General features: G+C 40.7%; 1 protein-coding gene across 2 annotated transcripts in view; it reads right to left on the reverse strand.

Moving 5' to 3' along the window:
- Positions 1-15,356, reverse strand: part of macf1b (microtubule actin crosslinking factor 1b) — a 74,073-nt gene that overhangs the window by 40,419 nt on the left and 18,298 nt on the right. The window contains exons 2-19 of one of the 2 annotated variants that reach the window (XM_056258081.1): positions 8,749-9,375; positions 8,518-8,574; positions 8,261-8,431; positions 6,232-6,398; positions 5,541-5,700; positions 5,364-5,448; positions 5,011-5,252; positions 4,674-4,793; positions 4,461-4,568; positions 4,136-4,354; positions 3,622-3,825; positions 3,077-3,308; positions 2,735-2,961; positions 2,373-2,495; positions 2,171-2,272; positions 1,611-1,712; positions 1,338-1,502; positions 1,105-1,260 (exon numbers count right to left, since the gene is read on the reverse strand). In XM_056258081.1, the coding sequence (XP_056114056.1) occupies positions 1,105-1,260; positions 1,338-1,502; positions 1,611-1,712; positions 2,171-2,272; positions 2,373-2,495; positions 2,735-2,961; positions 3,077-3,308; positions 3,622-3,825; positions 4,136-4,354; positions 4,461-4,568; positions 4,674-4,793; positions 5,011-5,252; positions 5,364-5,448; positions 5,541-5,700; positions 6,232-6,398; positions 8,261-8,431; positions 8,518-8,574; positions 8,749-9,312 (3,204 nt within the window). In that variant the 5' untranslated portion in view covers positions 9,313-9,375. The remainder of the gene's footprint in view (positions 1-1,104; positions 1,261-1,337; positions 1,503-1,610; positions 1,713-2,170; positions 2,273-2,372; positions 2,496-2,734; positions 2,962-3,076; positions 3,309-3,621; positions 3,826-4,135; positions 4,355-4,460; positions 4,569-4,673; positions 4,794-5,010; positions 5,253-5,363; positions 5,449-5,540; positions 5,701-6,231; positions 6,399-8,260; positions 8,432-8,517; positions 8,575-8,748; positions 9,376-15,356) is intronic. The other variant, XM_056258092.1, reaches the window with a different exon arrangement.

The raw sequence follows: 15,356 nt of genomic DNA on the forward strand, positions 1-15,356 counted from the left end.
ACTGGACCAACCAGCGGACCGATCTTTTTGCACATGCAGCATCTGAAATGCTGTTCTGGTCATTCTGAAATGCCTGAGAAACATTTGTTGTCAAGTGTTGCGTATAATTACCTTACAGAATTGTCTTACACGACTGTGTTCCCAAACGGCAGACATCTGCTTCAGAAAGCAGCGTTTATTGTGGTTCGTCCGCACGCTAGTGAGGAGTGATATATTAGCATATATAGAGGAACATTATTATGGCTTCTCCTACTGCGTCAACTTCCATTTTTCTTAGTGATGATATTTATCGCCAATTATGTCGTTTATTAGGAAGTGACCATTTTGTTCTCTTCTTCGATTCGCTGGATGTTTTAGATATTCCAATTTTGTGCGTATTTATTCACAACTTTCGATGGAAACATAGCTACTGTCTGTATGTGGCGGGCCACTTTAGCCAAAATACTGCAAACCTAATGTATTTTCCCTGCTGCCTTTTACTAGAGATTTCAAATGTTAGAAAACCACAATAATTGCATAGAGTTCTTCTTAAAATATTTTGAAAACACATTTTTGTCCCATATTTGGTTTGATTGTATTTTGTTCATTTTATTTGTTGCACATTGTCACCACACATTTACACAGGCTTTTTAAAAATACTTTATGGTATATTTTGTTGCTGTTTTCACTTGATTGCACACACACTTGAATTATCAGCAACTTGAGGTTGAAAGTTTAATTATTTGATAGTGCATGCAATTTGTGTCAATAAAATTAAACATTTGCATATTTGCAGATCATGCTTATTTCATGTGTGCATCCACTGATAGTTCTTATTAGTGAGTCCTGGCTAGTTGACGATAATGATGAATAATGATCATAATAATGTGAAACTGAGCTATACCCTATTCAAGCTCTGTGACTAAGCAGTGAATACAAATACAATTTTCATTCTACAATTTTTACTCTATGCTGTACGATATACTGTTTCACACAGTATTTTTTAAAAGTAGTAGCAGTACACTCTTATTTCATTCTGAAATTAGCATAAATCCCTTCAAAAGAGGGGACTCAACGTCTTCAACAATAAAACATGCCGCAGACACTTAGAGTTTGTGTTTGTACCTTGTGTTTGGCTAGCTCTATCTCACAGGTCTGCAGGTCAATGCTGATTGGCTGAGAGGCCTGCAGGAGGTCAGCCGTGTGGGAGAGCCAGGAGTGCAACTCATCAAGAGTGTTCTGGAACTGACCCAAGCCCAGCAGTGCACACTCCAACTGGTGCTGCTCAAAAACACATTGTTCCGTTGAAGTATCGCTATGATGAAACAATAATTTTATTCACTTAGCTAAAATCTTACCTGTCTGCTAACAGTCACTGACTCCAAGTTGTCCCACCGCTGACGGAAGTCGCACAGTGGAGAGATGGACCCAGGCCTCTCAGTACCCGGGGAAAGACGACACACAAAGCGATGGTTTAGACTCTCTATCTCAATCTTCTTCTGATAGAGCTCCCGCTTAAATTCCTGACAAGAGAGGCGATGACATCATCACAAAAGCTCTAATGAAATTGACAATTAATTTCATTCACACAATTTTCAGTTTCTGAAGGTAGGTTGTTTGTTTGGTCTCACCTTTAGGTCACATAGCTGCTCTTTAACTGATCCCAGGTCAGATCCCACTGAGAACTCCTTAGTGGACTTTAACTCCACAGACTTCAGCCACTCAAAGAGTCCCTTAAAAAGAAGGTCTTATTTTTAAACCTGTTTTTAAAAACCCTTTTGTAAAGTTTTCTTTACCCACCCTAAAATAGATGTGAATACTTTTAAATGCACATTTTGTCAGGTTCTTTCACTGTCAACAAGAAAATTCAAGAAAACCAACAAGAAAATGTACTGAAATAAACTAACTTGAATCTAAATTCTCTATTGCTAGTCTCTCTCAGAAAGGCATCCAATTGGCAGGAAATTGGCCAGTCTGTCAGAGACTCATTACTATAACCACATGGAGGCATGAATACTGAAATACTACAACTGTAGACAGAGACCTACCACCAATGGAGGAGACTAGATGGAAATATATAAGGATGGACAGACAATCCTTTGTGATTGTTTAAATGTCGTCAGCAGCAAGTACAACATGCATTATGAATGTCTTGAAAATAATTTCGATTTGTTTCTTGTGGCTAACTCACCTGCATGCTGTCTTGATAATGGAGAGCCATTCGTAAACATTCTTCTAACTTACTGTTGCACCCTGTCCAAATCTTACTGAGATTGTTCCATGTGCCGTAAAGCTGCGGAGAAAGACTGCTGGGTAGTGAAATTTGAATAATTAACTGTATGATGTACAACAATTCTATAGGGTTTAGTATCATTTCAGTTTCAAATACAAACCTCATCCAAGCATTTGGTGACCTCTGGTTTGTCTGTGTCACCACAGGCTGACATGAGATCCATTCCCAGAATTCCTAGTGTGTCCAGGTCACCTTGTAGAGAATCAATGTCTTCCCTGAGAGTCTGAGAAGGCAGGATAAGAAAATATGGATGGTATGAGGCAAAGAGTGTCTTCAAAACTCAGGAGACAATGAGGGAACATCCTTAAAGACCCTTTTGGAAGCTAGTCTCCAGCATAATATGTACTTGCTAGCAAGATTACACTGGTCTTCTGTTTCACCAGCTGGACCAGCACCAAACCAGCAAAGTCCAAGCTGTTTAAGCAAGGAGACATTGACTACAGTGTCATTTTTGTACCCTACCTGCATGGTCTCCAGGCTCTGTCGGATGGTTTCTGAATCTGATCGACTGGAATTGAGGTCCAGAACAGCTTGTTGTGCATCATTCAGTCCAGCTGTCATGTCACTCACATCATTCCAGAACCTGACTGCCAGATCAAGGAGGTTGAGAAGCAACTTTTCTTTCTCTTGAGCTTGTCTTTGAGCCTCCTCCCAGTGGCTTGTTAGACTGCAAACCCGCTCTTGAATAGCTGGAATTGGAAGGAGATTTACCAAGATTATCATAGTAAGACCGTGCATTTGAAACAATATGCGTATGAGATGCTTTATAATGTGTATCATTTAATTCTGTAGGAGATGAGGTACCTGTGCAAATTGAACTGTCCCCAACAGCCCCTGTGTTGGTCAGGAGCTCCTGAGCCTGTGTCCTCACACTGGTGAGGTCCAGATCCAATTTGGAGAGCTCAGACAGTGTGTGCTTGTTGTCCTGTAGCTGCTCCTGAATTCGTGGGGTGAGGCCTTGAAGAGCAATTGAGGCGTGCAGATGACTACACAGACGCTCCAGTCTCTCTCCAATCAGAGTCATCCTCTCATTCAGCTGACAAGGGCATACAAGGAGTGAGCTATCATTCATATGGCTAAAATGTTGCAATAATGTCTTTCTATACCTCTATAGCAACATGAAACATATGGCTTCTGGAAAACAGGTTATATTTGTTTAAGGTGGCGCTCCTGTACCTCAAACAGTTGGGCACAGCACTAGCAATGTCATGGGTTTGATTCTCAGGGTAAGCAAGCACTGATAAAATGTATACCTTGAATGCAATCTAAGTCACTCTGGATAAAAGTGTCTGACTGCCAAAATGCATAAATGTAGCTAACATAAAAGTCTACAAGTACAGGTATGTTACCTGTGTATAGCGGGGTAGAGACTCCTCCAGAACTCCAGCAGCTTCTCGAACCCTGTCTCTGATGGACAGATGCTGTTCTTCAGTGTCTCTGGCTTTCTGGCAGAACTCCTGTCCCTGAGCTGTATTCAGGTCAGATAGACGGTGGGCTAGCATGATCAGCCGTGCTATCAGTGGCTTATGCTCTGCTATGGACTCTCTGATGCCCTGTTTGGAAGTAATGGAGCACCATGACTAAATGTTGGTCTTTGTATTGCTTTATCTGAAACTACTTACTGAATGACTATTTATGAAGTCGAATAACATTACAAAGTTAAATCATTTTCAAATGAACTGTGTGAATTATTAAATACAAATGAGCTATAAAAATCTTTAGAGAATACTGCATACTGCACAACAATTATACATTTTCTGAAATATTCCAATAGTCCAATGTGTTGTACTTGTAGCATATGTGAGCACAAACATGGGCATCTATTGTTAATGCCTTGCTCTAAAGATGCAGGTTGTTTAGTACCTGCAAGAGGTCCTGTTGTTCTCGGAAAGCCTCGTAGCTAATGGTGTTCAGGGTAAACTGGCCAATAAGGGCTTTGGTTTCTTGTAACCATGGTAACACCTCAGCATAGCCTTCTGAGAACTGACACAAGAGCGACTGAGCATGCTCCAGTTGAAGCACAACGTGGGAATTAGTGGCAGTGGTAACCTGACACTGCTCCTGTAAGGTGCCTAGGGATGACTTTGGAGACAAAAAAAGAGAAAATAGATGTTAACAGAGTATTTTGTTGGTCCTTGAGTAGGTCCTTGTGTTGAAATATTTCAAAAGTGAATGGACAGTATCTTACCTGGAGTCTCGGTGTCTCCCCTTCCTCAGTGTATGTCTGCAGGAGTTCCAAAATCTTCACCATTTTCTCAATGTTAAACTTATGCTGCAGAATCCCTACAGCAAGTATCTGCAGAACAACATACATCATATGATTTATTTTGAAGAACTTTACAACATTTACAACAGTATATATATACACAGAAACAATCTTTGTAAATGTGCTAAAACTCACTTTCTGCTCATTGAGATGGGATGCAATGGTGTCTGGGTCTAGATGAATGACTCTGAGCTCCTCCAGTGCCAGTGAGGTGTCTCGAAACCAACCCAACTCTTTCTCAACAGCCTGTTCCAACTAAGAAAAACAGGTTAATTTAGCAGCTGCTCTTATCCAAAGTGACTTCCTGAATTTAGATGCCTTGCTCAGGAAGCCACTTCCTAAAACACTTTAAACCACTACACACAATGCTGCACTGCACTGGCCACAGCGGTCCAGAACAATATCTTGTGTATGTGATTAGATTTTGTCATGGCCAAATAAAGGACAAAGCAATTATCCATATGCCTCTTACCTTCTGCCTCTCAGCAGAACACAAGACTGCGTCCCCAGTCTGACTCTGAGCAGCAGGAACCAGCAGCTCTCTCTCAATACGACCCAGCCACAGGTGGAGGTCTTCCTGACTGGAGGTACATCGACTAGACGCCTCTAGAGCCTGCTCCAGCCTCTGCAGGACATCAGCACTACCCAGACTCATCACTGAGTACCTGATACGCAGACTGTCTACCCGCTCCTGCACCAGCTGGGTTTCCTCCTCTTTAGAATAGCATGTGAAGGACCAAAACTTGTTTGAAAAATGTTCTTGTGGGTATTGTATGAAGTTTAGTTTAATCAATTAAATAAAAGTAGAAATGGAGGAAACACCACCTGAAATCGTTTCCATGAGCTCATGAGCACATTGTTGAAGTTTCCCCAGGTCGACACTCTTAGATTTGATTTCTTCCATGACTGACTAAATGGTGATAGAGAAATTTTATTTTCTTTCCACATTGACATTGTGTAATACAAACATTTATGAATTAAATTTTGCAATGTTTTGCTAACCTTGGCCTGTCCTGTGGCTTCTTGCAGATGGAGCATCCCTCTCTCGGCAGAGCGGAGCTCGGCTAAGTCCTGATCCACAGATATGAGCCATTGCTGAAGTCTGTCTGTCCTCTCCTGGAATAGCTGAGCCCTTGGCAGAATGACCTCCAGAATCCTGTATCTGTCAAAAAACGTGTATTCCTTCACTGCTTTCTATACGTGGTTCACACTTACATCTAATCAGATAGAGTAAAGAGTATGCATATTTGGTGTGATGTCCGAGAGGAGGGCTCCAAGTTCGGAATTTGGCCCAAACCCAGAGTTCTCCCCCCATATCCCTGAATGGGATAGGAACAATTGAGAGTGAGGAGATGGGGTGTTGGAGGGATGCGCGAAATCTGTCGTGGGACAGAGGTATCTGAACGTGTTCTTCCAGAACTTTGTTAATAAAATATAATTTTGTAAGTGTAAATTTGCATTGAGAATATATATAATGGTAAATCGATGACTCTGATGTAACCAGAGTCTCAAGCAATATATGAGTATACCTGTGTATTATCTCTGCTGCTAGGGATATTAAGGGTTTCAGATTTACTTACCCAAAGCATCATGTTAAAGATGTTCTGATTGGTTGTTTTATATGTCAATCAGGCAGACCCATCTAACTGGGTAGTTCTGGACCAAAGTAAGCTGCAGTGTGGACCAGACTGACCTGCTGTTTGCGCCTTCAAGTAGAGCCTCCCACTTGAGTTTGAGCTGTGAGAGCTGCACTTTGGTCGTTTCACTGTCATTTCCCTGAAGCCCTTCTGCCAGGTGTGGACCCTCCTGTATCATGGTCTCTATACTGGGTCTTCTGTCCTCTAGGAGGCGCTGTAAGAGCTGCAGGACAAGAAATGTTTTTGGACAAATAATATGTTTCCTTCAAAGCCAAGGGCTTGTAAGCAAGTGATCCCAGAGCACGTTAACACTGGACTTGTACACCCTTTGGCAATTTTGGACACATACAATTTTGGACTGTAGAAGGCAAACAGACTATTGAAGAAACTTGCAGAATTGACTTCCTAACACAATGTTGTAGAACATTTCCGTCTCAAAATCATTATTTTGTCTTTGAAGACGCTTTGTATGAGGAAGCAAACACACATTGTGTTTACAGAGGTATTGCTACTTCTGAAAATCTACAAGTTTTATAATGCACCTTGTTCTCTCTTTGTGGCACTTAAGCCAAACGCTTGTATCATGTATCAGATGAGCATTGTGGACTTTCAGGTATGTTTCACCTCACTCACTAAGCTAACAAAGATGGCTATTTCAAATTACGAGTTGAATGACTTGTTTTTCCCTCCCTTTCCTATAATATACACAAAGGCAGGTAGAGGCTCATTATAAGCATGAACTTATATCATGACAAGACTTTTAAAATAGGTAAATCTATTTTTACTATTCATTTGTATATACACTCACCGGCCACTTTATTAGGTACACCTGTCCAACTGCTCGTTAACACTTAATTTCTAAGCAGCCAATCACATGGCGGCAACTCAGTGCATTTAGGCATGTAGACATGGTCAAGACAATCTCCTGCAGTTCAAACCGAGCATCAGTATGGGGAAGAAAGGTGATTTGAGTGACTTTGAACGTGGCATGATTGTTGGTGCCAGAAGGGCTGGTCTGAGTATTTCAGAAACTGCTAATCTACTGGGATTTTCACGCACAACCATCTCTAGGGTTTACAGAGAATGGTCCGAAAAAGAAAAAACATCCAGTGAGCGGCAGTTCTGTGGGCGGAAATGCCTTGTTGATGCCAGAGGTCAGAGGAGAATGGCCAGACTGGTTCGAGCTGATAGAAGGGCAACAGTGACTGAAATAACCACTCGTTACAACCGAGGTATGCAGCAAAGCATTTGTGAAGCCACAACACGCACAACCTTGAGGCGGATGGGCTACAACAGCAGAAGACCCCACCGGGTACCACTCATCTCCACTACAAATAGGAAAAAGAGGCTACAATTTGCAAGAGCTCACCAAAATTGGACAGTTGAAGACTGGAAAAATGTTGCCTGGTCTGATGAGTCTCGATTTCTGTTGAGACATTCAGATGGTAGAGTCAGAATTTGGCGTAAACAGAATGAGAACATGGATCCATCATGCCTTGTTACCACTGAGCAGGCTGGTGGTGGTGGTGTAATGGTGTGGGGGATGTTTTCTTGGCACACTTTAGCCCCTTAGTGCCAATTGGGCATCGTTTAAATGCCACGGCCTACCTGAGCATTGTTTCTGACCATGTCCATCCCTTTATGGCCACCATGTACCCATCCTCTGATGGCTACTTCCAGCAGGATAATGCACCATGGCACAAAGCTCGAATCATTTCAAATTGGTTTTCTTGAACATGACAATGAGTTCACTGTACTAAAATGGCCTCCACAGTCACCAGATCTCAATCCAATAGAGCATCTTTGGGATGTGGTGGAACGGGAGATTCGCATCATGGATGTGCAGCCGACAAATCTGCGGCAACCGTGTGATGCCATCATGTCAATATGGACCAAACTCCCTGAGGAATGCTTCCAGCACCTTGTTGAATCTATGCCACGAAGAATTGAGGCAGTTCTGAAGGCAAAAGGGGGTCCAACCCGTTACTAGCATGGGGTACCTAATAAAGTGGCCGGTGAGTGTATATTTATGTATTTATTGTTTGCTTGTTTGTTTATATAGTAGTAACTGATTTTTGAACATACCTTCTGTTCTTGCAGTTGGGCTTTCACTACCTTGAACTCTGAGGATGGTGGTTTTTGATTGGCTGTCAACTCCTCAATATCACAGACCCAAGTCATCAGTATTTCCAGATTTTGCTGGAATGTCAACGGATCCCTGAACTCATCGTTCAGAGCCAAAGCACTTCTGCCATCCTTAACATAAGACCAAACAATATGCTAAAAATTTAACAAAAATTCATAAAGAAAGTACAATTTAAGAAAAGATCATTGAACTGTACCTTCCATTGATTTACACTTGATTCCTGGTCTGAGCTTGACTGACCATCACTCTGCAGCTGTGAATCACAACAATTTATTGGATTGGAAAATGAATAACTGGTGAACACAGTTGATACATTGACTCCAAAATCAGTTAAATGAAAATGGTAAATGATGGTAAAAAAGAAAAGAAAAACTTGATGAAGAACCTTAGTTTGATTTTGTTTGATCATTATTATAAATTGAATAACCTCTGCAAGTTCCTCAGCAGCTCCAGTAAGGACTCTAACAGTTCTGGTGACAATAGGGTCACCTCCTTTCCCCCCAGGAGGATACTCTGTCACCTCCACAATCTCTGTCACAATAGTCTCTGTCACCTCTGTGACTTCGGTAACCTCTCGAGTGTTCAGAGGCTTCCAGGACCAGGGACTTCCAGAATCCCTTCTCTGCAGGCTGGCTCTTCTGTCCATGGATCCATATTGACTAAGGGGGGATCTTCTGTACTCTGGAACGTTAGACCTTCTGGGCAAAGACCCATTCCGTGGTGTTTTAACTGGGGATGGGGTGCTTCTCCAAGCATTGTCCAGAGTGCTGGTAGTGGTGACAGTAGGGGCTGGGGAACTCCTCTGCTTGTCCGGTGTTGGAGTTTGTCGGAGAACATCTTCCACATCCTCTTTCCTTTTCTCTTCTCTAGGAGGCTCTGGGAGCGGCCATTCTGTCCGTTGCTGGTAGCACTCTTTCAAGACGCTCTCATCTGACTTAACATGTTTGGACTTTTGTCCCAAACAGCTAGGTCTGCTAATGAGGTTACCCATGATTCTTCAACCCAAAGGTTAATCGGGTCCCTTTGTCATACATACAGCCGTCGCCTAAACTACCTACAACACAAGGAAGGTCAAAGTGAGAAGATACTCTTCTTAAACAGTAAAAACACTTCTACCCCTTCAAGGAAATGGTATTAGTTTCCAGTTTCCTACTGCAGGTTCATCCAGGTCTGTCAAATACCACTGAGCTAAAATCTCAATTAGATTCCTTGCAGTCCTACAAAGGAGAGTATTTTACCACTTTCACGCCAACAAACACCACCATCATTATTTATACGGCAGAAAGGGTAACACTTGACTGAGGCTCTGTCCTGATCAAGAGGGGCCAGATTACTGCTGGAGAACTACAACATGAACACAGAATTGCTAGTACTAGCCATACAAATGCAAGTGACAAGCCTGTTTATGAGGGCAGTCTCCTCCAGGATACCCACGGTTCCTCCTGGCAGACACAGCCACTGTTCTCTGCCAAGACTGTCCCCGGGATGGCCCTGGGAAACTATTTAGCTCCTGATCAAATATGACAGGCATGGAAATGCTGCTTCATTTCATTGCCACAAAAGAATGAACAGTGTTTTTTTAGTGCACGTGTTCATGGTTTACTGGGAGACACAGACCCCAAGCCTGAGTAGCAGGACAGGGATGAACACGTAGACACAACCAGTCTACTCTGCACAGACATTTTTGCAGAGACACTATATGACACCATCGACACTATTAGACTGAGGAGATATTGAAACTATAGGAGACTATATGATTACTATGGTCTCTTTCTCAGGAAAAAAGCAAACAAACATTAAAACTAAATGATTCAAAACTTGTTCTATGTTTTATACATAACAAATTCATACTTTTTTAAAGCTATACTATGTAACTTTTGGCCCTCTAACTAAAAGTTACTTGTGGAGGAACAGTGTTTTGGTCATTGCTTGATTTGTGCTTTCGGCTCTGCTATTTTATACAGATGAATCTGATGGCTTGAGGTGCACCACTGTGCCCATGGTTACAAAAATCGCCTTGTCAGAATAAATGCCACAAACAACATCTAAACTCCCCCAATAATGAAAGAAGGATATGTAGAAAATATGTCTAATGAGCAGGTAAGTGACTTGAATGCCATTGTTGTTTTGATTTGTTGAAATCAATTGGTTTAAAACAACGTTACAGTTTGGCATCGCTGACATTAGACATAATGATTGCTATTAATATCAGGCAATGGTGGAAACAATAACTTGACAAGGCTATTTAGACCAAAGTAGTAACTGCTTTAGAGATTGGAATTGTTACAAACATAAACATTGTTTTTTTTATCTAGTCAATGCACAGCAAATGTGATTGATTCATGATTTATTACGCCACTGTCGCTTTCTTTTTTGCTTACAAATTCTTTTCAGTTTTAGGTTCAAATGTTGTGGCTTCAAGCTAATGCACTACATATAGTAGTAGTTTGACCCTCTTTCCTTTATTTACGGATATGTTTTTTTTATGTACTTGCTCATTATTTAAATTTAGCTCATTTAAAACAAATACAGAATGACATTTTGACCTTTTAGCTGGACATTCCAGGCACAATATGCCGGACAGTTTTGTTTGTGTAGGTAATACAGAGCTCCACTGAGTGCAGATAAGAGTGTATGTTAATTGGCACAGGTGATCTGGGTCAGTCCAGGTCATTGTGGTTCACTGCATGCTATAGCATGACGGGTGCTGAGGGAACTGGCTCCAGACACCAGACAGACTCAGTGTTTCTAGATCACTGGAGCAGAAGACTTAGTATCAGCCCACATTCTATCAGGGTGGATTAACTTGTATAATGTGTGAATTGACATTGCTAACACGTGACAGGAAAAACTATAATGATGAGTCTGATGCTATGGACATAGAATAAAAATTGATTGAGTTTTTATTTTCCTTTACTTCTTCCCCTCTCTTGACCGTAGGGTGTGAGTAACTGAGTTTATGTTAATTTGGATGGGGTAGGGATTTACTTTGAGACAATCTGTAATTTTTTCGATTCAATGAATGTACAGTTATGTTTTGTCTTGTTAAATACCAATAAAAATATTGGGAGTAAAAATTGACTGAGTGAAACAATTAAGATATTACTATTAACTAACAAGAAACTCTGATAAACGAATTAGTAATTGATGGCGCTCAGTTGAATGCAGTCGTTCACTGTTAGCTAATCAGTAACCACTTTTTTGTCATACCTCCAAGAGGACTACTAATGACAACTATACCCTATGGTTCATAATTAACATGAATAATGCTTAATGTATAATTAATTCGGAAACCCTTTAGTTTAGGGTCCAATTCTCACTATTAACTAGTTGCTTATTAGCATGCATATTACTATGATATTAGCTGTTTATTAGTACTTATAAAGCACGTACTAATGATTTATTCTGCATGACCATATTCTACATCCCTTAATCCCACCCAATACCTAAATTTAACAACTACCTTATTAACTATTAATAAGCAGTAATTAGAAGTTTATTGAGGCAAAAGTCATAGTTAATAGTTAGTTAATAGTGACAATTCAACCCGATCACACTAAATGCGTCTCTATAGCACGCAGTGTGTTTATCGTGTAATTTATACGCGAAAATGAGTTTTTACGTGCATAGGATACGCATGGGTTGGTTAGGGTAGGTTTAGTAGTTGTGTGGGGTGCGTGTGTATTATACGTTTGGGTAGAATTAGTGGTGTGGGGTGCGTGTGTATTACACGCAAATGAACTGCGTATCAAATGCACGCGAAAACTGCGTATCATATGCACGTAAAAACTCATTTTCGCGTATAAATTGCACGATAATACACAATGCGTGCTATAGAGACGCATTAACGTGAGAACAGGCTGACCAATTAGACCCTTATCTAAAATGTGACCATCAATTCTAATGTGAAGATCATAGTAACCCACTAGTAATGACTCAAGCGTTACATCCTTCTAAAGGAATTACAAATTATTTGGAACAGTATTCTACAGTGAAAGCATGATAACCAATGACTTCAGTCATTGCAAGCATGAAATGTTTTTGTAAGGTTTTAGGTAAGACTTGAGTCATTACTAGAGGGTTACAATGATCTTCAGTTTAGAATACTGATCAAATAATTAGTAGTTCCTTTATAAGCATGTAGTAACACTTGAGTCATTACTATCCAAAACCTTACAAAAACCTCAAAAGCTTACAATGACTTCAGTCATTACTAAAGTTTTATCATGTTTTTCACTTTAGAATACTGATCCAAATAAAAAGTTTTTCCTTCTGGAGGATTTGGTATTGATGTGTTACAAGTAGGTTATCATGATCTTCACATTAAAATAATTGTATATTAGGCATTATTCCCATTAATTCTGAACCTGTATAGTAGTTCTTAGTAGTTCTCTGGAAGGTATAAAAAAATGATTTACTGATTAGTTAATAGTGACCTATCTCATTCAACTGAGCACTATTAATTACTTATTCGTTAGTCACAGTTTCCTATTAGTTAGTAGTTATGAGAATGTTTGTATTGCATTATTCATTAATGACGGAACAGTATTCCAAAGTGTTACCCATTTTTCTTCATTCATGAGCACATAAAGCCATAAAATCTATATGCAGTTAATATGAACAATATCACCATTGACAAATGCTCTTCTTCAAATGAACTTTAATTAAATGAACTCATTCCATCCATCTCATGCCTGGCCTTGGTGGTTTACACAAGGAGGATGGGAGGGAAAGTAGAAATAGTCATTGATGTAAGAGCAGTGACACCGCAGATATTTAAATATAAAGATTTACAAGCATGGTGTCTATGTGTCTATAGTGAATGAAAGTAATTTTCTAAAGCTTGTGATAAATGATACCGATTGATTCTCCTTTGCATGTTTATCAAGGCTGATCTGAACCAACCTTCCACTTAACCTAACTCTGATTTCAGACCAACCCGTGTAGCCTCTTGATATTGATTTATGAGGCCAGTCTGTGACTGGCCTCCCAGTGAGCTAGATTAACCCCTGTGATGGACAGCTTTGTGCATCAACAATCCATAAAGCAAGATTAATTAAGTCTCAGCTCAAACTGAAAGATTCTTCTGTCATATTCTAACTAATGATATGCTAAATACATAAAAGGGGCAGAAATGCTCCACTTTACCTATTAAACCAATGGGTGTGGGTGCTGTCAGAGAGCACCATGACAATACCCTTTCCTAATCTGACCTCAATATGGCAGACAGACGGTGTATACTGGTGTCCTTCTGCTGGTGGATTGTCTCGTATCCAAAGCAGTGAGAGTGTTGGCTCTCTTGAAGTGTACTTATGTGTTTCCTAATAATCATAAATTAGCGCTCTCTTTGTCTAGGTGGGTTTGTGCGGTAATCATTATAGTGTTTGATGATAATTCATAAATACAAAGTCAATGCATAAATGCAAAATATGTATAAACTGTTTTTAGTCCAATTGATTGGTTGCATTTTATTTTACAGTACGTGCACTTACGTGTACTTACAGTGTACTTACCTAAGAAAGCACTTGTTAATATAAATAATAATATACATAAACTACATGGATTAAGGTTAGGTTCAGGGGTAGGTTTATGGTTAGTACCTAGTTATTACCCAGTTATTGTAATTAATAAGTACATAGTATGTACATGGGGAACAGGAATATAAAATAAAATGCTACAAATTGATTTGATACTTTAGCCAACATGTTGATATAGAATCTAAAAGTTTATACTACAAAAGGGATGAATAACATATTTTATTTTTTATAACTTTAGTAGAGGGTTTTGGTAATTGCCAATGAATATTTCATATGAATGTACTAGTAAAAAAATAAAAAATACTTACAGTACAGTAGCAGCAGTCACAAACAGCAGCAAACGAACTAATTACACCCAAATCCTTGCAAGCTGTTTCTATCCATACCACGTTTGTGCCAAAATCCCCTTCAGCGCATAGCATCACTGTCTCCCTGCATCCAAAAGCAGCTGGCGGTTTCAGTGAGAAAGTTTGAATGAGCCCACCATGAGCTGAAAGCGGTGGCGGTTTTGGCGGTTGGGGTCTCGGTGGTGCATACTTACCCCTGTTCATAGAGTAGGACAAACGGCTAACCGAACAATTCCACAAGTTCCTCCGTCATTATTCAAAGAGGAGAACAAAAAACCTGTCTTCTCTCAGCATCCTTTGAGAGGCCTTCCTTTCCAGCGGGAGCGACGTATAAACATGCGAAACCTTCACATTCACTTGCTCAAACAGGACCTCACTTACTCACAAATCCCGGTTTAAACACACACACTTTATGCAAGATGACCCATGCTTTTCCGTCGCCCACAGCCACAAGCAAACAATGTCCCTCTTTCCCTCCGGCTGCCCCCTCCCGTCAGTGGTATTCTCTCTCTCTCTCTTGCCTTTGTTGTGCACACTCCGATAGAGGAATTCCTTGGTGAAGCAAATGATGGGACATTCAGCGGTTAAAAAAGTTCCTTAAATCCTGAGTTTCCAGGTCCAGAATACTACATATTCCCCATCTGGTGATTTTGGTAGAGTTAAGGCAGGTCCGTAAGTCGGCAGCCTGTTGTGTGAACTCTTGTGCCAGACATTTAGAAAGAGGAGCAGTCCCTTCACCTCCCTCTTTCCCTCCCAGCACTAGCCCCTCCCCCAGCTCCTCTTTTGGCTCACAAACTCAGCTTCTAATGAAAACGAGGTGGATAAAAAAGCTTTCTAAAGACCCCCAGGCTGCTCCCGAACATTCACATGTTAAGTGACAGCTGCCTCCAGCCCCTCGCTCTCGTTCTTCCCTCCCTCTCCGCAGCAAGTGCAGGGCAAACCGAGGCGGGCTACAAAAGGAGCCAACCATCCCGCACACAAAACCCCCATGACTATTCAAAGCCCTCGCCACAGCTACAAAGACGACTAATTACTGTAAGACATCTCTGATTACTTTTCAAGTCACTTTCAGTCCTGAAATTGCCAAACAAACAGAGAAAGCAATAGAGTGGAGGACTCGTCAGAGTTTCATGGGAGTTACGTGATGCTGA

The sequence above is a fragment of the Rhinichthys klamathensis genome, unplaced genomic scaffold, assembly GCF_029890125.1.
Source record: "Rhinichthys klamathensis goyatoka isolate OS25496 unplaced genomic scaffold, OSU_Roscu_1.1 h1tg000006l_1, whole genome shotgun sequence".
In the NCBI taxonomy this organism is placed as follows: domain Eukaryota; kingdom Metazoa; phylum Chordata; class Actinopteri; order Cypriniformes; family Leuciscidae; genus Rhinichthys; species Rhinichthys klamathensis.